At 34.3% G+C, this 25,556-nt stretch overlaps 2 protein-coding genes and 1 pseudogene across 3 annotated transcripts; 2 read left to right on the top strand and 1 right to left on the bottom strand.

Annotated features, from left to right (window-relative positions):
- Positions 1-459: 459 nt before the first annotated feature.
- On the bottom strand, positions 460-4,575 carry LOC732641 (malate dehydrogenase, glyoxysomal). 2 transcript variants are annotated; one of them, NM_001354167.1, is made up of 9 exons: positions 4,256-4,573; positions 3,956-4,171; positions 2,984-3,298; positions 2,143-2,232; positions 1,975-2,058; positions 1,347-1,382; positions 1,106-1,195; positions 938-1,032; positions 460-841 (listed from the first exon to the last, which is right to left on the bottom strand). In NM_001354167.1, exons 1-9 carry the CDS (start codon positions 4,316-4,318, stop codon positions 769-771), a joined length of 1,062 nt encoding a protein of 353 aa, NP_001341096.1. In that variant the 5' UTR covers positions 4,319-4,573; the 3' UTR covers positions 460-768. The 2 variants fall into 2 exon arrangements, with proteins under 2 accessions (NP_001341096.1, XP_040862413.1); XM_041006479.1 differs by lacking the exons at positions 460-841; positions 938-1,032 and having other exon boundaries at positions 1,134-1,195; positions 1,347-1,399; positions 4,256-4,575.
- A 9,126-nt stretch (positions 4,576-13,701) lies between these two features.
- LOC100792332 (LRR receptor-like serine/threonine-protein kinase HSL2) lies at positions 13,702-18,175 on the top strand (annotated as a pseudogene).
- Positions 18,176-21,580: 3,405 nt separating this feature from the next.
- LOC100785622 (tubulin alpha-2 chain) lies at positions 21,581-24,059 on the top strand. The gene is made up of 4 exons (XM_003539180.4): positions 21,581-21,753; positions 22,155-22,389; positions 22,489-22,859; positions 23,203-24,059. Exons 1-4 carry the CDS (start codon positions 21,661-21,663, stop codon positions 23,857-23,859), a joined length of 1,356 nt encoding a protein of 451 aa, XP_003539228.1. The 5' UTR covers positions 21,581-21,660; the 3' UTR covers positions 23,860-24,059.
- Positions 24,060-25,556: the final 1,497 nt, after the last annotated feature.

Below are 25,556 nucleotides of genomic sequence, written 5' to 3' on the forward strand. Positions count from 1 at the left end.
AACCGATTTTGACCGTTAGATATAATATATACTATTCAATGGTTGGGATGTATGACAAAAAAAACTGAAATTACATGTTCATTTGTCATTTTTTATTTACAAATTGCGTATTAGTATAAAAAAAAAAATTTTAAAAAGAGAGAAAAAAACACATGTTTAATGTATTTGCAAAATAATGAGACCGTGTTCGAAGGAGGCAAATGTGTTAAAGAAAGATAAACCCTATCAATCAAATTTATGATGTTTTATTAATGATAAGTCAGAAATAAAGAGAAAAGGAGGAAAGAAATTAAGGTGAAGGAGAAAACTCCCTGTGGGAAAAAAGAATCTTGCGTTTGCAATTAAATTAACATAAAAGTCAGACTATATATATATATATATAACTCAATGCATTTATTTCTTAAATCCAACAGAACCCGTAACCTTTAAACCACGAGAGTAACTTTACTGTTCAGTAGGTGAAAATGAAGTGATAATTAACATTTTTATTACTGAACTTAAATATCATGCTCAATTGGGCAGGTTTATATTCGTCTATAGATAATACAAAAATCTGAATTGATTTTTAGACTCAAACTCAAACTTCACGGGGATAACTCGAGACGGAATAATAAATGGAATTCGGTATTCCAATTATTACATTTACATGTTTCTAGATAGAACTCGATATTCATACATATCACATAACTAATTATAAATCTATATGATCTCACAATGGACACAGCACAATCTAACCATTTATTTTCGGGACGTACTATCATCAACTACTCATTTTCTGATGAAAGAAATGCCCTTCTCAATGCTTGCTGCTAACTCTTTCTTGGCCTTTTCCAAACTCTCCCTGTTGAAATAAAAGCAGTAGATAAACTCTAACGTTTCAGTTTCACCTATGTGCATAGGAAATTCTGAAGTAGAAATGCAAGTGATCACCGCATACCTCTCATAATCATTCAGGGGACCAAGAGGAAGAATTTCCTCCACCCCAACTCGGCCAAGTCGTACTTTTGATGCAAAGAATGGGAGTTCAGTCACCTAAAATGTAACGGGAGGAAAGGTTGGTAAGACTCCAATCCTAAGATGATCAAGAAAACAGGCTTTTATATACCTGTGAAGCAACATATGCACATTCAATGATGCCAGCATCTCCTCTCAGGGCATGAAGGCATGCATCTGCAAATTTAACAGCAGCATATGCCTGCAGTTTATTACAAGTTGGACATTACATTTACATGAAACGAAATAGCAATGTTATGAATTGCAGATGCTATAAAACAAAGATGAAATTTCAAAAACAGGGGAACAGTCACGTGAATTCATACCCACAAAAGTAAAATTAGAATACTAACCATTGATAGTGTTGCAGAACCAGCTCCAGCTTTGGCCTAGAGAAAATTACAAACTGTACAAATCAAAATGCTGATGTATAGATAATCCATAGCAATGGAGGAATCATGTGTAGCATGAAGTTACTGTCAAAAGCTACTAACTGATGCAATCCACCAAGATAGATTAGTTCAAACATAAAAACTCAAGTGTAAGTTTCCCTGCATATAGCAAAGCTTTTCACATAGAATTTTGGCAGGCAAGCCACTAGGTCAATATATTGACTAAGTGTTCACTGGAATTGCAAACTACCAAGCAAAATAAATAAATGTAAAGAGGATTGAAGCAAAGTGATATGCTCCCATGTGAAATTTGAATTATGCTAGGCTTAACCAAACCCATATTCAGTTAGCCTTTATACCTCTCCCACTTGGGTGAGAGAGCAAAGTTGCCCACAGGAACAGTTTATGCTATCTCTCACTCTCATTCAGATATTATTTAAGTGAACAGATGCTATACATTGATCATGAAGACCCTCACAGTTGATGGATAAAGAAAACATGGGTAATGATTGAAGTTTGGAATGTTAGTAATTGAGATAAAAGTAAACAGATTTTTGTTATAAAAAAAAGCATATATATAAATGTTCACCTCAACAACTTCAGTTCCACCGTTTTGTATGCGACCAGTCAGGTACTCAATTTCTTTTGGGGTGAAAGAGCAAGGAGGTTTAATCTGATAATTGAGGGATTTTGTCAGGTATTAAATACAAAATCAAATTTGGTAACCATTAAAATCAGAAGTGTTTGGGGTGAAGACCTGAGAAAGAAGAGGTAAAATTGTGATTCCAGCATGTCCCCCAACAACTGGGACATCCACATCCCTTGGATCAACACCCAGAACTTCTGCCTGCAGTTTATGCCAAACAGGTAAAAATGAATGAAGAACAATAGTATGAGAGTGCTACAAATACAGACACTTTATGGTATCCAGACTTGAACAAACAATGCTATAGTATCCACATAATCTAGATTATTAAATGAATGTGGTAGAAACTGGAATCAGGTACGATGATATTGTATTAACAACCAGAATTCCATTTTCTGAAACTGCTATCATTACCAAAAATAAGGATTACAGATTGTTTCTCTCACTCTCTGTAATACTGGGAAACAGAAAGAAAATGCCAAATGTTCTTCAAGGGACCTGCAAATCTTCCACATTTCCCTATTCCATTTTTGCCTGGCCTCACACTTCCTATCCTTACCTATTGTATTCTCATTTCCCATAACTGAAATCCCTTCTTTTGCTACTACTCATTGCCAGCTCAGAATTTGGTTAGCTACAAATTATTAGCATGAATATTCCCCCCTTTTCCCCCATTTTGATTTTCTTACCTACATGTAGCATACACCTTAGTATTAGGGGGTTATGAGAATGATAGTGCCAGCACAAGTGTTTCAAAGATTGCATTAATTTACCAACAATGCTAATTACAGAGGTCCATAGGAAATTATTGCTTTATGCATATACCCTCACTGGTTGTTATATTTAAGTAATACACAAAGGCATAGCTGGTCTAAGCTTGAAACAACAGAAATGTTGCACTGCATCAAGCAACTATAAAGAGCTGACTAATTTCAAGAACAGTAGCACATACCACAAACGTATTGGCTCTAACAACATCAAGCATAGTGACTCCCAAAAGTCTCTTGGGATCGTAAGTACCAGCTCTTTTGAAAACTTCGGCTGCAATCGGGACTGTGGAGTTAACTGGATTGCTTATCACATTGACAATGGCTTTAGGACAGCACTTTGCAATTGCTTCACACAATGTTTTAACAATTCCAGCATTTATATTGAAGAGATCATCTCTTGTCATTCCAGGTTTACGAGGAACACCAGCAGGGATGATCACCAAGTCCATGCCTATAAGTGCATCCTCAAGCTGCTGCTGCCCCAAAAATCCTCGAACCTAAATACCAAAACTTCTAGTCATGTCTATGCAAACAAAAATGAAGATCAATTTAACTTTACTAATCTAGACTGTGGCCACAAGGTTAACCAACCCATCAGAATCCACATAGCAAGTTTATTAATTGAAATTAACTCACACACCAGCAATGTAGAGTTTTATTTATAAATTCATCTAATTACAAATCGATATGCATAAGAAGTTTATTGACTTTTATAGTAATTACATTAAAGAGTTCAGTTTCTACGCACTTTTATCAGAATTCATGGTTGGTATAACTTATAAGTAGCTATTGGAAAAATTAATGCACTCATCACCGTATATGACAGTTGATGGATTAGATGTAAAACCTTTTATTCTATTTCCATTAGTGCATATATTATTTACTTTACCTTGAAAGTCATTTAGAGAATAAACTTGTATTGGTTGAAAGTGTAAAAAGTTTTACAGTGATAGTTAATAAGAATGAAATATAATAAGTTTTTTCCATAAGCTAACTTTAGAAGCCCTGGTGTTAATTTCTCAAAAAGAAGATTTTTAGCTTTTGTATAAACTAAAATTAGTTTATGAAGAAGTTTAATTAATTTTTTCTTTTTTATTTGATTCTCCTATGAAAACAGGTCTAATTTCCATGAAAACAAAATGGTAGTAACTTACAACAGCGCCGGTGTCCATGTGACTTATATCAGAAGTGACGCCAGGGGTGTTAACAACATCGTAGAGGTGGAGAAGTGAAACGAGTGGATTCATCTTCATCAACATCGCCAGAGGTTGCCCTATGCCTCCTGCGGCACCCAATATGGCCACCTTGAATCCGGAGACCCCACCTTTTGCACGGCAATCGCTACGCTTCAAACAAACATCATCCTCTCTCTGTTCAAAAGTCCAATGATGTTACTCTTAACAATCGAACCAACGGTCGGTGCAACTGCAACAGAAAAACAAAACAAAACGAACCTGGGGGCGGAGGTGGCCGGCGATTCTCGAAATTCGGTCGCTGGCACCTGAATTTGCCTCCATGGTCCCTTTTCACGGGAAAGATTGCTGCGTCTTCAAATGCGAGTGAGGATGATTGATTATAAAAAGGTTGCGTTGCGTGTGGAGAAAGATGTGATGTGATATGGGTGTGCGAATTGGGAAGCGTGCAACTGCAAATTGACCTTATCTCAAGCGATCAGCTCTAACGCTCTTTGCTGCTGTTAGGCTTCTTCACCGTTTCGATCTTCACTTCTGCTTCCTTTTTCCTTATGAAAATTTCTCGGGGTATTTTTTTTTCTTCAAAATTAGACCTCGTGTAATGTTGACTTTGTAAGTAATTTTTTTTTCAAAATTAAATAAAAATAATCTTTCTATTATTTTTTAGATAAAGAACACACCAATGCAAAACTTATTAATCTCGGTGTATTCTTCGATTTTTTTTTTTTTACTTAGTGAAAATTATAAATTTAGTCTCCATTGTTATTAATTTCGATTTTAGTTCCTTTTTAAAATTGTTCACATATTTTATCCTCTTTTTTTTTTATCCAAGCAATCTTATCCCCAAATCCAGATTTAGATATTAATTGTTATCAAGGAATGTTAGCTGTCACGTGTCATGTTCTAATTGGAGATGACGAGATGACGATCCCATGTCATGTTCTGATTGGATATCAACTCTATGAACGATGAAATATATTGTTGTTGTCATTGGACAATCAGCATATACAATCGTTATCCAATCAGAATATGACATGTGACAGTTAATATTCTCAACGTTTAAATCAGGATTTTAGGACCAAAATTGCGTGATTGAATAAAAAAGAAGGATAGAGTGCGTGAATAATTTTAATGGGAGACCAAAATCAGAAATTAAAGACAACTAGGAGGATCAAAAATACAATTTTACCTTTTATTTAAAACTATTACAACTTATTTGACTCAATTTTTTTCCTATTAAATTTGAAATATTTTAATATTTTTGTTCCTCAAAACTTAGAGGTGACAAAAGGTAGGACTTGATTATTTGAGCCTTAGAGAAAGACTATTAACACAATTTTTTAACACACTATTTTATCAAAATGTAGGACTTGACTGTTCGAGCCTTAATTAAAGGTAGACATTTTCTGTGCAATCTGATATAGCTCAATGTGGAAGTAGCCTAAAAAACTCATAAAAATATAAAAAAGACAATATATTATATATTAATAGGATAAAATAATTATATATTATCATTCAATTATTATAAATTAAGTTATGGGGTAAATTTTTTACAATAATCACCTCTTAAAAATTATATCATGTATGTGCATACTATATTGTAATATTTATTCGTCCATGATGGGTGGGTGTATTGATCTAGACTTTACAAGTTAAAAAAACAAAGCCCATGAAAACATAAACTCTCAAAACGCTGACATTTTGAGTCCAATAGCTAAATGCATTACAAAATTACAATTTACAATTGGTATTTTATAATATGAATTTAATTTATATGAGCTTCCATTGTAAAAAATTTACATAATTTTTCAATGAAAACGTATTTTAACCATTTCAAGAAATGATGGTTCTCATGAATCAATTTTTTCCAAGAACTATGATTTCCAAATATAAGAAAAACTTCTCTCTTGTGATACGCTCCTTAGATAATGCAAAATTAAACATACTCATCTCTTAGATTGCTCGATGGTGTCCAAGGCACAACACCACGTTTCTTGAAGATAATAGAAAATGATTATATTTTTTTATTGATAACTGTTAAATAATTGTACTTTGATAATAGAAAATGAAGTAAAATTATTTTTAAAATAATTATTTAGCAGTTATTTACGCTTAAATGTTAAAAAATTGATGTTTCATTAAATCTTGGTTGCTGATAAAAAAACTGGAGGTGTTAAAAGCAAAAAGAGAGAAATAATGAAAAAAAAAAAAGAAATCAAAAAAGACTCAGTCCAACCTCTCACTTAGTGCGTAGCTCATGCTAAGCGAGACAAAGGACACAGGCCGTTAAGCGAGGCGTTAGACACAAGAGTCAAAACTCACACTCAACGCGCAACACGAGCTAAGCGCTCGCCACAGAAACAGAATGCGCTAAACGCGCAACACGCACTAAGCACAAGATCCAACAGCAACACGCGCTAAGTGAGAGGAGCTTGCTAAGCGCACGATCTACACACGCTAAGCGAGAGGGAGGTCGCGCTAAGCGAGCTTACAAAGGCCTAAAGCCCACTTCAGCAGCTATAAATAGAGAGTTAAGTCAAGAAAAAATGATACATTGAGTCTTAAAGCACTCTCACTACTACCTAAAACTTGAGAACTCTTCTTCTCCTTTCTTTTATCATCTTTATTTCTTTCTTTCGCTCCTCTCATTGTAAAGCCCTTATGGCCATGAGTGGCTAATCCTTTAACTAGAGTCTGACAAGCCTAAAAAGCCAATGATGTATGGTATACTTCTCATATTTATTAATACAATATGAGCTATTTTCAAGTTTTTCTATTCTATTATCTTTTTTATTTTTATCTTGCATTTTCATCTTTACATTCTTTGAGGGGTTAGACACTCGGAAGATGATAACTTCTAATTAAGGTCTAAAGAAAATATGCATGAATCAGTTTTAAGAATTAGACACTCGAAAGAGGGTAACTTCTAATAGAACAACAAGAAATTTTTTTATAAGAAAATCATTACTAGACATAGAATGATAGTTTTATGTCCATGCATTTATGCGAACATTTAGAATTTAGACTTCATGCATTTATTTATTGAGTCTTTTCAAAAGGATATGTGAGATAGATAAATAAAATAAACTTGTCATTGTGAGGAATCAGGGGTGAGTAACTAAATAGATATGGGTAGGATAGATCCAATTGAATCGATAATGAAAAATCATAAACTCATACATCCTAGACAAAAAAGACATGCTAGGTCCTAACACTTGCATTTCATTGAATTTCCTTCTTAATTGTTTGCTTTTAATCCTCTTGTTTTTTATTACTTATAATTCACTTTTATTGTTACATATTCTTTCTTTCACCCCTCTCTTTAATTTTATTTTTCCCTTATAAATTTAAAAGTATTCAATATAAGTATAACACAAAATTTTTGTGGAATTCGACACTCAAACTTTCAAGATTTTATTACTTAGACATTTGGTATACTTGTCACACCCGTAACTTCTTTCTTGCTCCACAAGCCAAAAGGGAGAAAAAAAAAACGATTAATGACCACGGCTTACAAAACTTTGTTACAGTAATTGATTGTTGCATTTTGATGATTTCTTATTTTCTTGTTCCGCAAAATGCAGGATTTCAAGGTGTTTCATTTTGCTTGAAATTGGAATCCCCACTCTCCCGTAAACATGGTGAGCGTCAGAAGTTGTCTGCCGGTAAAGTAAATGAAAATCCCATTCGAGTCTCATTCCCAGGGACACTCACGTGCAATTAAACAATGCAAATAGAATGAATACGTTTGTGATAACATTTGGATAGGTAAATTAACCTAAAATAGCATATGTTAAAGATCAAGTAATCAACTAGTAAAAGAAATGGCAGGCAAACAAATTTCTATAAAGCATTCCTTTAGACATGTCATATTTTGATACTTCGCTCAAACAAATTTATATAAAGCAAACCTCAAAAAATGAGGAAAGTTACTTAGATTATATTTCTGCCTTCTATAAGATTCATATTTATAATACATTACTTTTATGTGAATGTAAACAAATTTATACGTAACAAATAGTGTGTCAAAGTGGAAGTAACAAATTTATATCCTACAAATTTTTAAAGTAGTCATACTCCCAAAGCAACAAATTCTTCTTTCTTCATTTTATAAATTAGCTTTTATGCATGGGGTTGGAACATGTTCGGGTATTGTTTTTCTCTATAGGGAATGGCCAGAATTTATGTAAACTTTTCTCAATATGTATCTTTTTCACTAAGCTTGGACACACCTTATGCTAAGTTTGGTCTTATCAATGAAATTATATGCTTATAAAAAAATAGCTTTTAGAATTGTGTATTGAAATTTATAGAAGTACTTTCCAAATTTTTATTCAATCATAATTTAACTATCTATTTAAATGAATATTGACAAAATTAATTTCAAATAAAATTGATTTTGTAAAATTAATTATGATTAAAATTTATTTTGATTTGTTTTTTTATCAAGTGGAGAGAAAAAGCAGAAGAAACAAAATAAACAATTGAAAAAAACACACAGGGATGGAAACCCTAAGGCATCCTTCAACAGAAGACGGTACATGTCAAAGGGAGGACCATGCAAAACACTACAATATCCAAAGAAGATGTCCAAAACTTAGCCAGAAAATTTGCACAGGCATTACCTCCCTAAACGTCGTATGCCGTAATTTTGATTTGAGTTGATTTATATTTGAATTTTTTTATCTTAAAAACAGGTTTAGTATACAATTTAGTGTAAAATTTTTAGCACAATGTAAAAAATATTTTTTTATCACTGCTGGTTAAACCAAGATTTAAAAACAAAATATGATAAAAAAAAACCTAAAAACCAAAAAGCTGACCAAATATGTATATTTTGACTAAAATCATAAGAGACAAAATCAATTTCAATACTTCCTACCATAAAACCAAAAACACATTTAAAATTTATGCTAGCTAGTGTTTGAACATTATCTAATGTGAATCCAAATACTCGAAAATCAAGGATGCCTTTGACGCGATTTTTGTCGCACAAAACCGGCCAAGAACTGCATAAAAAATCCGTCAATCCTCGAATATCAAACCCTTTGAAATTAGATGATGTTCTAATTTAAAACATCAATCCTCGAATATAATTACAAGATAATCTAAATATGTGAAAGAGAAAAGGAGAGTTTTGTGTCTTACGAAAAATGGGGACAAAGCGTAAGCCGAAAAAGGCCCGTCACCGGCCGAAAAACGCATTTGCTTTGCCGCACGGACAAAAAAATACTTCTATACCCCATATGGGCCCTCTCCTCTTATATACCAATCTCTTTCATCTCTCTCTTCCCATGCCTATTCTTTTTCTTTCTCATACACACTCACTCACTGAATTTCTTGCACTTTGAACCTTGAGAGAGAAGAAAAATGAAGAGAAGAAAACACTACTTTATGGGCTCTACACACTTAATTTCTCTCCTTCAAGAGGCCATCAACAACATACCCTTGTTGACTCAAGCTAGCTAACATTCCCAGTTCTGGTACGTGAATAAGAGCGACTTGGAAGCCCAAGGATTGCAATGTAACTTTGCTCTTCCCAGCTTTTTCTTTTTTTAATTTCCTCAAAAAAAAAAAAGATTTATCGTCTAGATAGATAAAAAAAAAAAGGCAGACAGGATGGAGCCAGGCAGTGGTAGTTTTTAGTTTTATGGTTCCTTTTATAGAAAATAAATAAATAAATTTGGTCGAAATTTCTTTTTCGTACTTTTGTTCCCTTTGAAGAGGAGGGGAAAGAACATAGAACAGGCCAACGTTTTTTCACTTGGGTCATGTCATGTATCATTGTTATCTAAATGCGTATTCGATTTTCTGATTATTTATAATCCATGCGTGTATGTGAGCTTAGCAATTATTGATATTGTGCCAGTGATATGTTGATAACCATCCTTCTTCTTCTTAGGCTAACATTTCATTGATTAATTGGTTGTAGATTATTCTTGTTCTTGTTTTTACACTTTGTGTTTGTCATTAATTATTTGCGAAGAAAATAGTTAGTGGTTATCATTTAGAGCGTGCATGGTACCTAATTTCTCATCAAGCATCTGGGAAAATCGGTGAAATCAGAAATGAAACAATTATGTTCACGAAACTTCATCAAGGATACTTCTATGGTTCAGATGGTATTTAAGTTTTAAATTAGAATAGTTCTAAATCTTAAATAATCATTCTCCTACTATTTTACTTACTTTTTTTATATGATAAATATTAAATGTATTTTATATTTTCAAGACATTAATTAAGACGAATTTGTAAGAGAAGTAATAGAATGATATAACATTGCTCTTTAAATTATACTTTGTTTTTTAATGGCTCGTGGGCTCGTGGCTGCTTCTATTTAAAATACATAGAAAGATATCACAGATAGAGTTTTCTTCTGTTTACTATCCTCTCTTCATTTTCCCTTTTGCGAAAGGGTTTGCTAGTTCAGCTGTTACATCAGGCTATATCCTTGAATCGATCATTCGTCCCTAATATAGGTAAAAAAATTTAAGATGTGAATTGTACTTACTCGCAATTCTATTGGAACTAGGAATGTAAATTGAGCACTTGAAACTTAAGCTTCACTTGGAAAAACATGTAATGTTATTACTTGACTCATTCAGAAGAAACTAAAGTTTAGATTCGACTTGTTATGTGTTAAAAGATATGATAAAAAGCAAGGAAATTAATTAATTATATATATAACACTTGCATATAATAGAATTTAAAGATAAATTTGAAATAATTTATTTAATAAAAACAAAAACTTAATTGAAGTTGAATTTGTAAATAGCTTGGCCAATTTTCAATGTTATAGAAATACTTGTAACGGATTTTTTATTATTAATTAAAATTCATCAAAAATTACTATTTTTATTAAAATTTGAAATAACTTAAGTGAAGTTGAATTTGTAAATAATTTATTTAATAAGTATCACTCACGATTTTATAATTTTAATACATTTTGATCAATAATATAAAGTGTATTAAAAAAACTGTATTAACATACTGGAAATTAATCGATGCCCCATCCACCACTTCAAACACATACTAAAAAAAATTGTTAGCAATATTTTTAATTGTATAGTACATAATTTTTACTGACATTGATCTTAATTTTTTTTTTTACCTTAATCCTAAACGTTAACTCCAATCTTATGTTTTATGTTCTGCGTTATAAATTAAAATAAAAATCTTAAGTTTTATGTTTGGCTAATTCATAATGGTTTATATGAGATCGATATTCCAAACATCTTCAATGCTCACTTTTGAAATGCTTAGCATCATAGAGCACTCCACATTCTTGAATATCTTACGTATATCTTGAATAATGAGTGTATATCATCATATCAAATATGAAAACTTTTGAAAATTGAAGTGAAATGCTAGTGGTATACCAAACGCGGTTTTCTTTATGTTTTTATTTTCAAATCTGAAAATAATTTTCCTATGGTATCACCACACAGTCAAAAAGTGCGGCAGTTCCCTCTTTGAATACCTAATTTTGGTTTTCGAGATAATATAGTACAATAGGACTGTATAATATTACTCCATATACCTGTAAAATCAACGGAAAGCTGTTTTGGTTAGAATTTCGATATATTTTTGTTATATAAAACCTTATTTAATTAAAATGCGCGTTAAACATGGAAACTGAATGATCACGTTTTGTTGCTTATCTACATGGAATTAAGTTATTCACATGCTTTCTTTTTTTTGCAATCTAATGGAACTTGACTTTAGGTTATATATGACCCTTCAAAATTATGTACGTACACGAGTTGAGAAAACGATTTTCAGTATAGTTGATCATTGAAATAAACAATAATGCAGCGTGGCTGGCCTGAATATTGTTTGAAACGAACATTTAAGATTTCTGTATTTATACTATTGAAATTGAAGACAAGTCATTACAGGTCAATTAGTCAATATGTGTAGCATTTGTTTCAACGTCGAAACATGACATAGGGACATGGTTTTATGCATGGCACCAGCTACACAACACAACTCTAGGAAAATGTTCAAGTGCTAGAAAACATTTCCATTTGAACAGGTTAATTAAGGAACCCAATCCAATGACTAACTGACAATAATATTCCCAATCTTCGCTAACCAAGTAAAAAAAGCTATACTATAAACAGAAGGTTGGTATGTCTTCTCTTGTCGCTTTATATGATGATTCTATATAGATGTGGCAACAGGGAATCTGATAGCCTATATGTCGATCGAGCTAATGCCAACCACCATCACCATTACGATTCATATTATAAACCAAATGGCTGAATTAGGTCAACTAATTTGGCCTTTTTGTTACGATTAAAAGGTACTGTTTTATACTAAATGTAATATTAAATATGCCATATGCTTGCAATTACTAGCTAGCTAGTGTCGCCCATGGCTAGTAACTAAGAAGTCCATGACATTATGATAAAGGGCCATGAAACTAATGCTTCATGACGCGTAAATAGAGCTATTCTTTTTTCTTCTTCAATGACCAAATGATGCTTTATCACGACTCAGAACTAATATTTTTGCCAACTTGCAAAGGTCATACCCTCACCTTATCAAGTTTAATAGGGAAGGGCACTGAGAGTGCCAATATTCAACATTATCAAACAAAGAGTGACAATATTCAACAGTAGTACAACTGCGGAGTCAACAAAAGCATTTATTATACTTAAGGTTCATTATTTTTGTAGATGCTGCATTTGCTGCCAAAGGGTCCATCACGAGAGTCTGGTTTAAGTTCTTATGCATGTTGCGTAGGAGTAATTTCTTTGCTGTTTCTAGATAGTGCTTGCGTCATTACTATAACTCATCTAATTTAATCTAATCGATGCTTTAAACCTTTCTAACTACTTAATTAATAGAGTCAAGTGGAATGGGAAGAAGTGAGTTTCATTAGCTACTAGTATTTGTTTATCTACAATATGATTATATGACCCTTGTGAACATTGTATTTTGTAAAGGAGGAAGTGGTGGGAGACAACTCCTGTCTTGTACCAAACAGCGGATTCTTCACGGCGACGCAGAGCCAAGAGCTATGATTCTTCCCAAGTATTAACTTCTGGTTTTTAAAATTCTATTTTCAAATCTGCAATAGATCTTATAATGTTTTGAAATTTAATTATACCAATGCATAATTTTATTGTCATTTTCCCATCTCTTGACAACGGGGCTTTCCAAATTCTCATACACAAGACAAGACTTTGGTTCTATAGCTATCTCTGGCTCAAATTATCAAGCAGTCCTTTTCTTAATCCATTTGACGCATGTGGAGGGAACGGTTGTAATTTTTAAAAACGGCTAGAGTATTTTCCAAACATTTTTCAGTTTCTAGCTGTTCGAGAGAAGTTTCTATTAAGAACTATCGGATGAAATGACATATACAAATCATATATATATATATATATATATATATATATATAGATATTGAATAACACACCGTGTGTTTATCAAATATTTTTTTATTTCAAATGTGCAATGCAAAGAAGATTACATAATGATAGTATAAAATATTTTATATAATCATTTAATTATAACTATGATATATTTGTTAACTTTTAAAATAATTATTTTAAATTAATTTAAATAATAATTTGTGATTAGATAATAGTGTAAAATTATTTTTAAGTAATTTAGTATATAGACATTAAACTAATTTTCAATAACATGAATTCTTATATATTTTAAATAATAAAGTAATTGTATTTATTATATATTTTTTTTAAATTGAGTACGAGGAGAGAGACAAAGTTCATTTCTATTATTTTTATTTTTCTATGCTGGAGCAGTAAATGTTTTTTTTTGTTTTTTTTTTTCTATTATATTCACTATTATGATTTTTTTTTCTTCCCCTTTGTCCATGTCGCTTTCTTCTATCTATCTAATTCACCACCAATGAGGTGGATGTTTACTATTATTATGATTATTGTTTCACTTACATTCGTTTCTTTCCGAAGTAGGAGTAGTTCTTAGAATAGTAGGTATTGGGGTGGATGGAATGAATTCAATTTGGTAACTTTGGAATGTCTGAAATCTAAGACTAGCAGAAACAGTAGTTATGATTCGTTCTTCACTTTTCTTGTTTTTTTTTTCTCAAGAAGAAAGGCAAGAAGAGGAAAGAGAATTGGTTCCCAATTGAAATTGATCCACACCAAACTGCTAGTCCGAATCAAATCCAAAGTTCTTTCGTGATAGTAGTATCATTTAGGTGCCATCCACCGGTAAGCGATCCCTAGAAGAATGATTCTTATTTCTGGAAGTAGTATACCTCTGTGTGCTGCATCAGTGTCCTATATGCTCTCCGCTTCTGGTTTGGCATGCACATTAAAAGTAGCTCCTCTTTGCCCCTTCTTTTCTAAACTTCGAAAATACGCCAACGCGAATCACGTTTCTATACACAAACGTCCTTTTCCCACTCAACAGTCAACACCCTCCCTTTCCCACTCATCATAGTTCAAAATATGAGACCCTTTTAATTACTTCAACAAAGAGAACTGCGTGAGTTCCACATCACTCATGTCTGCTTCCAACTTGTCACCATTTCCATGCATGACCATGACATGAAGAACAAGAGGACCTATCTCCGTGCTTCCCTTTTTCTCACTCACGAGGGGAGGAGCCAGTGTGAATACTCATACTAAACAACAAGACCCCCTCAAAAGTTAAGCATTCTCACAGAAAAATAAACCATTCCTTGCTTCGTTCTCTTTAAATTGAGAAAATGCGGCGGCAACCATTGTTTCTGTTTTTGCTTTTATCATGTTTATTGAGCTCAAGTACTGGTTTATCTCAAGTTTTGTCCCTCGAGACAGAGACTCAAATTCTACTGCGGGTCAAGAACACTCAGCTTGAAGACAAAAACAAGAGTCTCAAAAACTGGGTGCCCAACACCGACCTCAACCCCAGCAGCTGGACCGGCATTACCTGCGACTCACGAATTCACTCACTTGTCTCCATTGACCTCTCCGAAACTGGAGTCTACGACGAGTTCCCCTTCGGTTTTTGTCGCATTCACACCCTCCAAAGCCTTTTCGTGGCTTCCAATTTCCTCACCAACTCAATCTCCCTCAACTCTCTGCTTCTCTGTTCCCACCTCCGTCTCTTGAACCTCTCCGACAATTATTTCGTCGGAGTCCTGCCGGAATTCCCGCCGGAGTTCACCGAATTGAGAGAGCTAGACCTCTCAAAGAACAACTTCACCGGCGACATTCCGGCGAGTTTTGGACAGTTTCCACATCTGAGAGCGCTCGTTTTATCCGGAAACCTCCTCGGCGGAACGATTCCTCCCTTCTTAGTTCTTAGGCAACCTCAGTGAGTTAACTCATTTGGAACTCGCTTACAACCCCTTCAAACCAGGACCTTTGCCTTCCCAACTAGGAAACCTCTCCAATCTCGAAACACTGTTCCTCGTCGATGTAAACCTCGTAGGGGAAATTCCACACTCCATCGGGAACCTCACCTCGCTCAAGAATTTCTATTTGTCTCAAAACTCCCTGTCAGGTAATATCCCAAACAGCATTTCAGGTCTGAAAAACGTTGAACAAATTAAACTTTTTCAGAACCAGCTTTCCGGCGAATTACCCCAAGGTTTAGGAAACCTGAGCAGTTTCATTTGCTTAGACCTCTCTCAGAACGCTCTCACGGGAAAACTACCAGACACAATCGCTTCATTGCATCTCTCTTCTCTCAACCTGAACGACAATTTTCTCAGGGGAGAAATTCCCGAAAGTCTATCTTCAAACCCGAATCTGAAGCAACTGAAACTCTTCAACAACAGCTTCAACCAATGACTTGGTGGGAGAGTTGCCAAAGTATCTCTGCCAGGGGAACAAACTGGAGCATCTCATCACGTTCGTGAATCGCTTCTCTGGAACGCTCCCTCAACAATACGGCGAGTGTGGTTCACTTCAATATGTCAGAATCCAGAACAATCAGTTCTAGGGCCCGGTGCCGCCATCGTTTTGGGCCCTTAATGGGCTTCAGTTTCTGGAAATGTCCACCAACAGGTTCCAAGGCCTGTCTCTGGTTCCATCTCTAGGGGACTCACTAAACTCATTTTGTCCGGTAACAGCTTTTCTGACAATTTCCCAATAGAAATATGTGAACTTCAAAACCTCCTTGAGATTGACGTCAGCAAGAACCGCTTCACCGGTCAAGTTCCCACCTGCGTAACTAGGTTGATTAAGTTACAGAAACTTAGACTTCAAGATAACATGTTTACCGGCGAAGTTCCCAGTAACGTGAGACTCTGGACTGACATGACAGAGTTGAACTTGTCGTTTAACCGGTTCAATCCCGCCAAAACTCGGAAATTTACCGGATTTGACATACCTTGATCTCGCCGTTAATTCTTTAAAAGGGGAGATTCCGGTGAAGTTGACAAACTTGAGACTCAACCAATTCAACGTCTCTGGTAACAAGTTGCACGGGGTGGTTCCTTTAGGTTTCAACCGCCAAGTGTACTTGTCGGGTCTAATGGGAAACCCTGATCTCTGTAGCCCCGTTATGAAAACCCTGCCTTCGTGCTCCAAACGCAGGCCGTTTTCTCTGCTTGCTATTGTCGTTTTAGTTTGCTGCGTTTCGCTCCTCGTGGGGTCCACGTTGTGGTTCCTGAAGAACAAGACGCGTGGTTATGGCTGCAAATCCAAGAAGAGCTCTTATATGTCAACCGCGTTTCAGAGAGTGGGGTTCAATGAAGAAGACATGGTTCCGAACTTAACCGGTAACAACGTGATTGGCACAGGGAGTTCGGGTCGGGTCTACAGAGTGAGGCTCAAGACGGGGCAAACGGTGGCGGTGAAGAAATTGTTTGGTGGCGCGCAAAAGCCTGACATGGAAATGGTGTTCAGGGCCGAGATTGAGAGTCTGGGAATGATTCGGCATGCAAATATTGTGAAACTGTTGTTTAGTTGCAGCGTTGAAGAGTTTAGGATATTGGTGTATGAGTACATGGAGAATGGGAGCTTAGGGGACGTATTGCATGGTGAGGACAAGTGTGGGTAGTTAGTGGATTGGTCTAGGAGAGTCGCAATTGCTGTGGGTGCGGCTCAGGGGTTGGCTTATTTGCACCATGATTCTGTGCCTGCTATTGTTCACAGAGACGTCAAGAGTAATAACATTTTGCTGGACCGTGAGTTTGTGCCCAGAGTAGCAGATTTTGGACTCGCTAAGACTTTGCAGCGTGAGGCCACCCAGGGTGCTATGTCCAGGGTTGCTGGATCATATGGTTACATTGCTCCAGGTCAGTTTTCTTTTGTTTTTCTCCATATTTATCAACAAAATTTTATAGTAATGTTAGGGAGGGAATTTGCCGAGAGAACACATGCGTAAATTAGATTATTAGTTAGGACAAAAGCTACTTCAAATTAATATTGTTTCAACTCAGTCAATTTTCAACCCATAATCAATTCTTTTAAACATCTCAAGATTTAACTAAAACCGGATTAAATAGTAGTATTTCCATGTGACTTTAGATGATTCGATCAGAATCTTAACATGTATGAAAATGACTGAGATGGGTGTGAATGTGTAAAGGGAATGTGTACCTAATTGATTCTATTTCAGAGTATGCTTATACAGTAAAAGTGACTGAGAAGAGCGATGTCTATAGTTTTGGGATGGTGCTGATGGAATTGATCACGGGCAAGAGGCCTAATGATTTTCCATTTGGTGAGAACAAGGATATAGTGAAGTGGATCACTGAGACTGTTTTATCACCATCTCCTGAAAGAGGAAGTGGCAATATTGGGATAGGAAAAGATTATATTATGAGCCAGATTGTTGATCCGAGATTGAACCCAGTCACTTGTGATTATGAAGAGATAGAGAGGGTTTTGTATGTGGCCCTACTCTGCACCTCAGCGTTTCCCATTAATAGACCCTCAATGCGAAGGGTGGTTGAATTGCTCAAGGACCATAAACTGTCATGATGCTGTGTTGAGCTTCCCAAGCTCTGTCCACAAAAGGATCCCAAATTTTGCATTGCAGTGGCGATAAGCACCACATGAAAGCTATTGATGGCTGTGTATGCAAGAAAACTTAGTTAGGAGCAAATTTTGAGCATATTTATTATTAAGGATTGAATAGCTATATGAGTGGTTATTTAGTTGTTCATTGTATGTAAATCTTGTTGTATATATGATGGCACGTGAATCCTGTCTTTGATCAAAGTAAAAGTAAGTAGTGAATTCGAAAGCTATGTCACAGCCATACTATACTGAAAAAGAAATACCTTCCTGCAGGCTTTAGCATATCTTTGTTTTTTCTCCCTCTTTTTCTTTATCCATTTTTGGAGCATAACTGTAAAAAAAAAAAAAAAAAGTTGGCTTGCATTCTTTTACAATAGCGTATCACTCATCTGATCCACATTTGATTCCAACGTTCATATGTCTAAGTATTACATTGTCACATTGGTACTTGACATATATGTCACAAGTTTAATTTTGGTAACCAAAATTGATCTGTTGGAATGTTTATTCAAGATAGCTACTAGACAGTAGATACTAGAGAGTTTGGAGTAACCCTTTGTTGGAGTGTTGACAGCAAGAGAGTTGCAATAATGTCGATACCTTTTATAGGGTGAATTTGCCTTCCTTCTTTCCTCCCTAAAAAAAAGAGAGAGTATGATTGCTTAGGTATGGCCGAATCTGTCTCTCTTATGTTTCCCTCATGAACGCTTGGTTTTCAAGCAAGGGTGATTCCACTACAAAAAGCTGCAGTTGTTGAAACGTGAAGGCAAGTGGGTATTGACTACTGATGGAGAAGGCCCATCTCACATGCGGTTCTGAAAAAATATGGAGAGTGGTTCTTTATTAGATTGATGATCCATCCATCTTTTGAAGTATTATGTGGGCATCCATCAGAAAAGCGATACAAACCAAGCCTTTGTCACAGGCTAACAGGTTCATAGCATGTGCTATGTAGACATTAAGGTAGGACAATTTTTTTCTACTTGACTTCGTGTCTACCATAATTGCCTGATCATGCAGCAATTTCAATTATGTTTTCCAAAAACATAGACAAGTAGAATCAATGGAGGGGTAATAAGAAGCTAATATCATAACCAATCAACATCTAAACAGAATATAGATAAAATTATAGAAAAATATACTCCTTTAGTATTTTTTTCAAGTATTATTCGATGGTTTGAGGGGGAAAAAACAGTATTATCCCATGGAAAAGATATATATTTATCATATCATATATATGTTGGGTCAAAGACAGCAAGTTAAGCAATAGCACGCAAGTCAATAGCTTTATAAAGAACTTCAAACTGGTGTGTTTGCTGAGTTAATGACCTTTTAGTCCTCTTAATACATCCAAGAAGAAGAGCATCTGATTCCAAAATGCCAAGCACAAACAAGTAGCCAGGGATAAAATTATAAAAATAAAAAAATGAATGCAAAAATAACGGTTAATGTAGTTAAAATCTAATGTAACAGAGATAATAGTAAAACAGAGAGACAAATGCAAGCATAAAATGTAAATGCAGATAAGATAAAAACATACATTATATATGGATAAAAGAATATTTCTTACGCTGGGATTTTTCAGGCAGAATGTTAGATGGAAAAAGTAAAGGCTCGTGCTAAATACGCCTCCATGATTCACCAAAAAAATAAAATACACTTCTATGTTTGTTATGTAAGTTCTCCTTGTTTCTCTGTATAATTGGTAACAAGAGAAGAAAGGGAGGCTTCCTTACCAAACATGGATGTATATTTAGCGAGAGCCGATCAAGCCCAAATCACTCAATCATGCAAATCCATCCATTGTCCATAATACTTGCACCTAAAAAACAATTCCTTTTCATTTCACAATCTGGTAGCGTACATCTTGTTGAGGCTTTTTAATAATTCTATATGCTACACAAAGTTTTGCCTAAACGAATCTAAGTAATAACTAACCAGGCCTCTGCAATTGGTGTAAATGCTCTTGTGTATCTAAGTTAAAACCACTTTTTAAGTTGAACTTAAATGCTCTTGCTAATCTTGTGAATAATGAGAGAATATCTATTTATTATTATGTGAGTCATGCCATATGTTATACAGCCTTTTTTCGTGACAATAAATCAATAATGACATCAAAGGCAAATCAATAGAAAAAGTTAACTTGAGATGGAAGGAATTCTTCTTTACGTGAAGAATGTATTATTGATATATGTCTCTAATAAAAGGATTCGAGTCCTTTCTATTTCATTTGAAAGAAAAAAGGACACCTCTTTCTTTTTTAGATCATATTTCTTTCTTGAATAGTAAGACATAATTTTTGTTGATAAAATAATGATATTTTTTTATGAATATAGATTTATAATAATTATAAAATTCACTGCTAGTTATTACATTAATAGAATGGTACCCTTTCATTTCAAGAAAACCACACACTCTTCTTGAGGTTGATTTAATAAAAGGATATTAATTTTTTAGCTTATAAAAAATAATATAAAGGATAATTTTAGATAAATAATTCAATTGAACACTTATTCAATAAGTATTTATGTTGTAAGCAATTATATACAAGTTATTTTCATAATTAATAAAATAAAAGGGATCAAAATATTAGTAAAATTGTAATGAACTATTATTTTTTAGCATATTCAAATTATTTTAAACTAGATCTAAGAATCTAATTATGAAAATTATAGGAGATTTATTAACCGATTGACAAGTATACCAATTTTGTAACAAGTAGTAAAGTATTTGACTCAGAAATTTGAGCGTTGATAGAGATAAAATAAAACAAAAGATAAAATAAGATGAATAAAATATAAGATTAGATAAAATTTGAAGTAGAGAAGGCAAGAGGAAAAAAAAAAAAACAATAGCTTTAATGTTAAGAGTCTCTTCAGGATAAGATAATGTTGACCCTTGGTATGCCAAAACTACTCATGTAATTAATTTCCACTGGTATGTTAAACTATCCTATTTTTAGTTTCCCGCACAGACCTAGTTTTATTATGTGGGCAAAATAAATATCAATATATTTCTAGCATTGAATTTATTAAGATATCTTAAATAAATATTTTTAAATATACTTTTAATATATTTTTATTATAAAAATAACTTATATTTAACGAATATTAAAGATTTCATTAGAAATTTTTGGGATAGATGTATTAAACCTGAAAAAGGATCCATGTTATAATTCTAGCAACGTAAATAAATAATAGTATTTTGCATATTATTAAAAAAATGTAGTTATTTGATTTTGAAACAGATAAAAAAACATTAACTTGATTTTGAAATTTGAAACCCATTCAAATTCAAATAAATAAATGTAATAAAATTCAAATTAAACCCCAAATAAATAGTTGTAACAGTATGTGCGAATCTTAATGGAGTAATTAAGAAATAAGGTATAGTACGTTAGGTTGCAATTGCATAAAGCATCGACGTGGAGATGGATGAGTTACATTGGGCGCGTGAAAAGTGGAGGAAAGAAGGGTAAAATTGGACGGCAATAAAGTTTGAGTTAACGTTTCCCGATGACATGAAAAGAAAGAATACAAGTTAAGTGTTAACCGCGGTAAAGTTATATTTTTTACCCGTCTCCATAGTCCACCCATGATCACATTCACAACCACACCTATAAAAGAACGAAAGCCAAACAGAGAAACGGATCATTGGACCAGAGAAGCGTCTTAATAAACGCTAACCTCTGTACCATTCTTCTTCTTAAAAATGAGAGAGTGCATTTCCATCCACATTGGCCAGGCCGGCATTCAGGTCGGAAATGCTTGCTGGGAGCTTTATTGCCTCGAGCATGCCATTCAGGTTCCCAATTTCAATACATTCATTCATTATTATCTCCATCCCCCTTACTAGTTACTACATACTTGCATGAATCTTGAACCATTTCACATTCAACATATCACTATTGCTCATCATTTGGCCACAAAATCCATATCTGTTTCGGATATTACTAATCAACCAACGCATAATATGACGTTAGTTTTTTTTTTCTTTAACTAATTTATAATTTATGATTCGAATTCTTTGCTGTTTATGATCAATTTAGCGTTCATCTACGTTGATCTAACGTTCTGCCATTCGCAATATACAGCCATACCTTGGTAACCATCTTCAGTTTAAAAAAAATAAAAATCTATGAGCATGCTTTGTAGCTAATTTAAAAAGAGTCCTTGGATGTTGAGCATTACTGTGTTATTTTTTAGGCTGATGGGCAGATGCCGAGTGATAAGACCATAGGTGGTGGTGACGATGCTTTCAACACCTTCTTCAGCGAGACCGGTGCCGGAAAGCACGTGCCTCGTGCAGTTTTCGTGGATCTCGAGCCCACTGTCATTGATGAAATCAGAACTGGCACATACCGCCAATTGTTCCATCCTGAGCAGCTCATCAGTGGAAAGGAAGATGCAGCAAACAACTTCGCTCGTGGCCATTATACTAGTACTGTTTTTTCCCCATTTCAAAAATTGTGCCTTTTCTTTGATTGTGTAATAAGTAATTAACAGTTTTTTTTTTTCTTATGGTGATCTCTCAATTCAGTTGGGAAGGAGATAGTTGATCTTTGCTTGGATCGTATCAGAAAGCTTGCGGACAACTGCACTGGTCTCCAGGGTTTTCTGGTTTTTAATGCCGTTGGTGGTGGCACTGGTTCGGGTCTTGGATCCCTTCTCTTGGAACGGCTTTCCGTAGATTATGGCAAGAAATCCAAGCTGGGTTTCACTGTCTATCCTTCACCACAAGTTTCAACCTCTGTTGTTGAGCCTTACAACAGTGTCCTTTCCACCCATTCCCTTTTGGAGCACACTGATGTTGCCGTGCTACTTGATAACGAAGCCATATATGATATTTGCAGGCGTTCCCTTGACATTGAGAGACCCACTTACACTAACCTTAACCGCTTAGTTTCTCAGGTTTGCGTTTCTTCAACACTTATAAGTTGAAACAAACTCTGCAATATCATTTTACGAGTCTACCATCAATTTAGTCCTTCAAGTATTACCCTCTTTCTCAAATAATTTTTAAATTAATGAAATTATGTAAGTTGTTCCTAAAGTATTGATTATTGAATATCTATCAATTTTGTCCTATGTTATATTTTACTAATGTCTAAGGACCAATTTGAAGGATTTTTCAAGACTTGGGAGACTATTTAAGACAAAAGAGTAAAACTTTAGGGATGAAAAAAAATTGATGGTTTATTATCCGGTTTTATGACATGTGATCGATATGGCTTCTTTATGATCATATTTTCAGGTGATATCATCACTGACTGCATCTCTGAGATTTGATGGTGCCCTGAATGTGGATGTTACTGAGTTCCAGACTAACCTGGTACCATATCCGAGGATTCACTTCATGCTTTCATCCTATGCTCCCGTGATTTCAGCAGAGAAGGCATACCATGAACAGCTTTCAGTTGCAGAGATCACAAACAGCGCGTTTGAGCCATCCTCTATGATGGCCAAGTGCGACCCTCGCCACGGCAAGTACATGGCTTGTTGTCTGATGTACAGAGGCGATGTGGTTCCTAAAGATGTTAATGCAGCCGTAGCCATTATCAAGACAAAACGCACCATCCAATTTGTTGATTGGTGTCCCACTGGGTTCAAGTGTGGCATAAATTATCAGCCTCCAACAGTTGTTCCAGGGGGAGATCTTGCCAAGGTGCAAAGAGCAGTGTGCATGATCTCCAACTCCACTAGTGTTGCTGAGGTTTTCTCACGCATTGACCACAAATTTGACCTTATGTATGCCAAGAGAGCGTTTGTGCACTGGTATGTTGGTGAGGGCATGGAAGAGGGTGAGTTCTCTGAGGCTCGTGAAGATCTTGCTGCCCTTGAGAAGGATTATGAGGAGGTCGGAGCAGAGGCTAATGAAGGTGATGAAGGAGAGGATGGAGATGAGTATTGATTAGGGAGTTACTTTTTCGTGATGGGGTTCTTTTATGTACTTTCCTTGGCTTTATTTTGTAAGTTGTTGCCATATATGCTTGCTGTTATCTGCATGAATGGTTTGTCCATTTGATGGAGCTTGTTCTGTCCCAGCACTAAATAATTTCAATGACATGATTGTGGCGCTTTAGTTAAAATTGAAAGGTTTATGCGCAGTAATTTGATTGTCTTTGTGATTGCGGAGCTTAATTCTGTCTGATTGCATTTGAAAAAAAAAAGTATAAAAACTTACATCATGGATTGCATTTGAAATCTATAGTTTTATAGCTATTGTTTGACCTATTCTCCTTTGAGTTTTTTTTTTTTGAAAGGATTCTCCTAGAGTTTGATCTCTATAATTTGAGTAATAGAAGTTTGTATTCAAGGATTATCTAAGTTACTTAGATGAAACTCAAAGAGTAATATAAATAATGCCTAAGAAATTGCATTTGAAAGAAAACTAAACATAAATATAATTCTACAACTGCTATTTGTGTTTTTTTCAATTAGAATTGGAGTTTAATTTAAGTATAATAAAAACTTATGCAAGTTATTGGTGTGTGGATCCTCTACATACAGCAGTGGTACCTCTGCAACAGTGATCCTAGCCATCCAATGGTTACTAAAAATGAAAGTATAAAATAAATAGTTGATTATGAGTGGTTGATATGTGGCTGTAGAGGCTGCAGGCGCAGGCTGTAGATAATCTAAATCCAAGTTATTGAGGGTAATTCCAGTTCTAAGAACCTAAATAACTGTCACAGTATATAAGTTTTGTCATATATTAAATAAATAAATAAAAAGATTATGCAACTTATTGAGATGTAATACCAGTTATAAGGATTTAAATAACTGCTACATAAGTTTTGTCATCTGAAAAATGAAATCATGGGTTGCACATCACGTGCTGATACATAAGTAGAGAGGCATTGGAAAAGGGATTATTTTGTTTAAGCACACAAAAAAGAAAGAAGAAATATTAGCTTTGACCACAGATTGGGTGGTCTTCCATGCGTTGATGTTCTTTTACAGTGTTGCTTCCTTAGCCTCGATGGAATCCAGATTATGGTAGTGTTTGATTGAATTATATGTGAATATATTTCAGATGAAAGTTATAAAAATTAGTGTGAATTTTATATATTTATATTTCATTTTAATTTAAATATTTTATCTCAATTCATTTTTATATTTCTTTCATTCTTATAAATCAAAAGGATGGTAACAATAATCACGTAAAACACTATTACAAATTTTGAAATGGAATGCCAACAAAGATGGCAAAGATGTAACTGGTTTGGTTTGGACGGATTGGTTTACATCGATTTTTTAATAAGAAAAATGAAATCTTACTTAAAACAACTCGCGTTTGAGTTAGATTAATTGGTCAAAATATTTAATTTTTGTCTTGTTCTTTTTTAAAACGTAATATTTTTATAAGTTAAATTTTATTAAATGAATCAAATACAACGGTTCATTGTTAGATTTTTTATTAAAAAAATTATGATGTTGTCGTATTCCACTTTATTCTATCGACTCATATCTATCTTTCTAGTTATCCATAAGGATGAAATAAAACATATCATATTTAAGATAAGGAGTTTTAATAAACATAGTAAAAATAGGTTTTAAACATTTTTTTCTACAAAAAAACAACGAGACATTATCATATCTATTCTT

This window comes from Glycine max, chromosome 11, assembly GCF_000004515.6.
Source record: "Glycine max cultivar Williams 82 chromosome 11, Glycine_max_v4.0, whole genome shotgun sequence".
Taxonomy (NCBI): Eukaryota; Viridiplantae; Streptophyta; class Magnoliopsida; order Fabales; family Fabaceae; genus Glycine; species Glycine max.

Coding starts and splice junctions, on each gene's coding strand:
- LOC732641 (NM_001354167.1), bottom strand. CDS start 4,318: ATGGAGGCAAATTCAGGTGCCAGCGACCGAATTTCGAGAATCGCCGGC. Junction 4,172..4,255: donor CCGGCCACCTCCGCCCCCAG/GTTCGTTTTGTT, acceptor ACTTTTGAACAG/AGAGAGGATGATGTTTGTTT. Junction 1,196..1,346: donor GTTCTGCAACACTATCAATG/GTTAGTATTCTA, acceptor AATAAACTGCAG/GCATATGCTGCTGTTAAATT.
- LOC100785622 (XM_003539180.4), top strand. CDS start 21,661: ATGAGAGAGTGCATTTCCATCCACATTGGCCAGGCCGGCATTCAGGTC. Junction 21,754..22,154: donor GCCTCGAGCATGCCATTCAG/GTTCCCAATTTC, acceptor GTTATTTTTTAG/GCTGATGGGCAGATGCCGAG. Junction 22,390..22,488: donor CGCTCGTGGCCATTATACTA/GTACTGTTTTTT, acceptor CTCTCAATTCAG/TTGGGAAGGAGATAGTTGAT.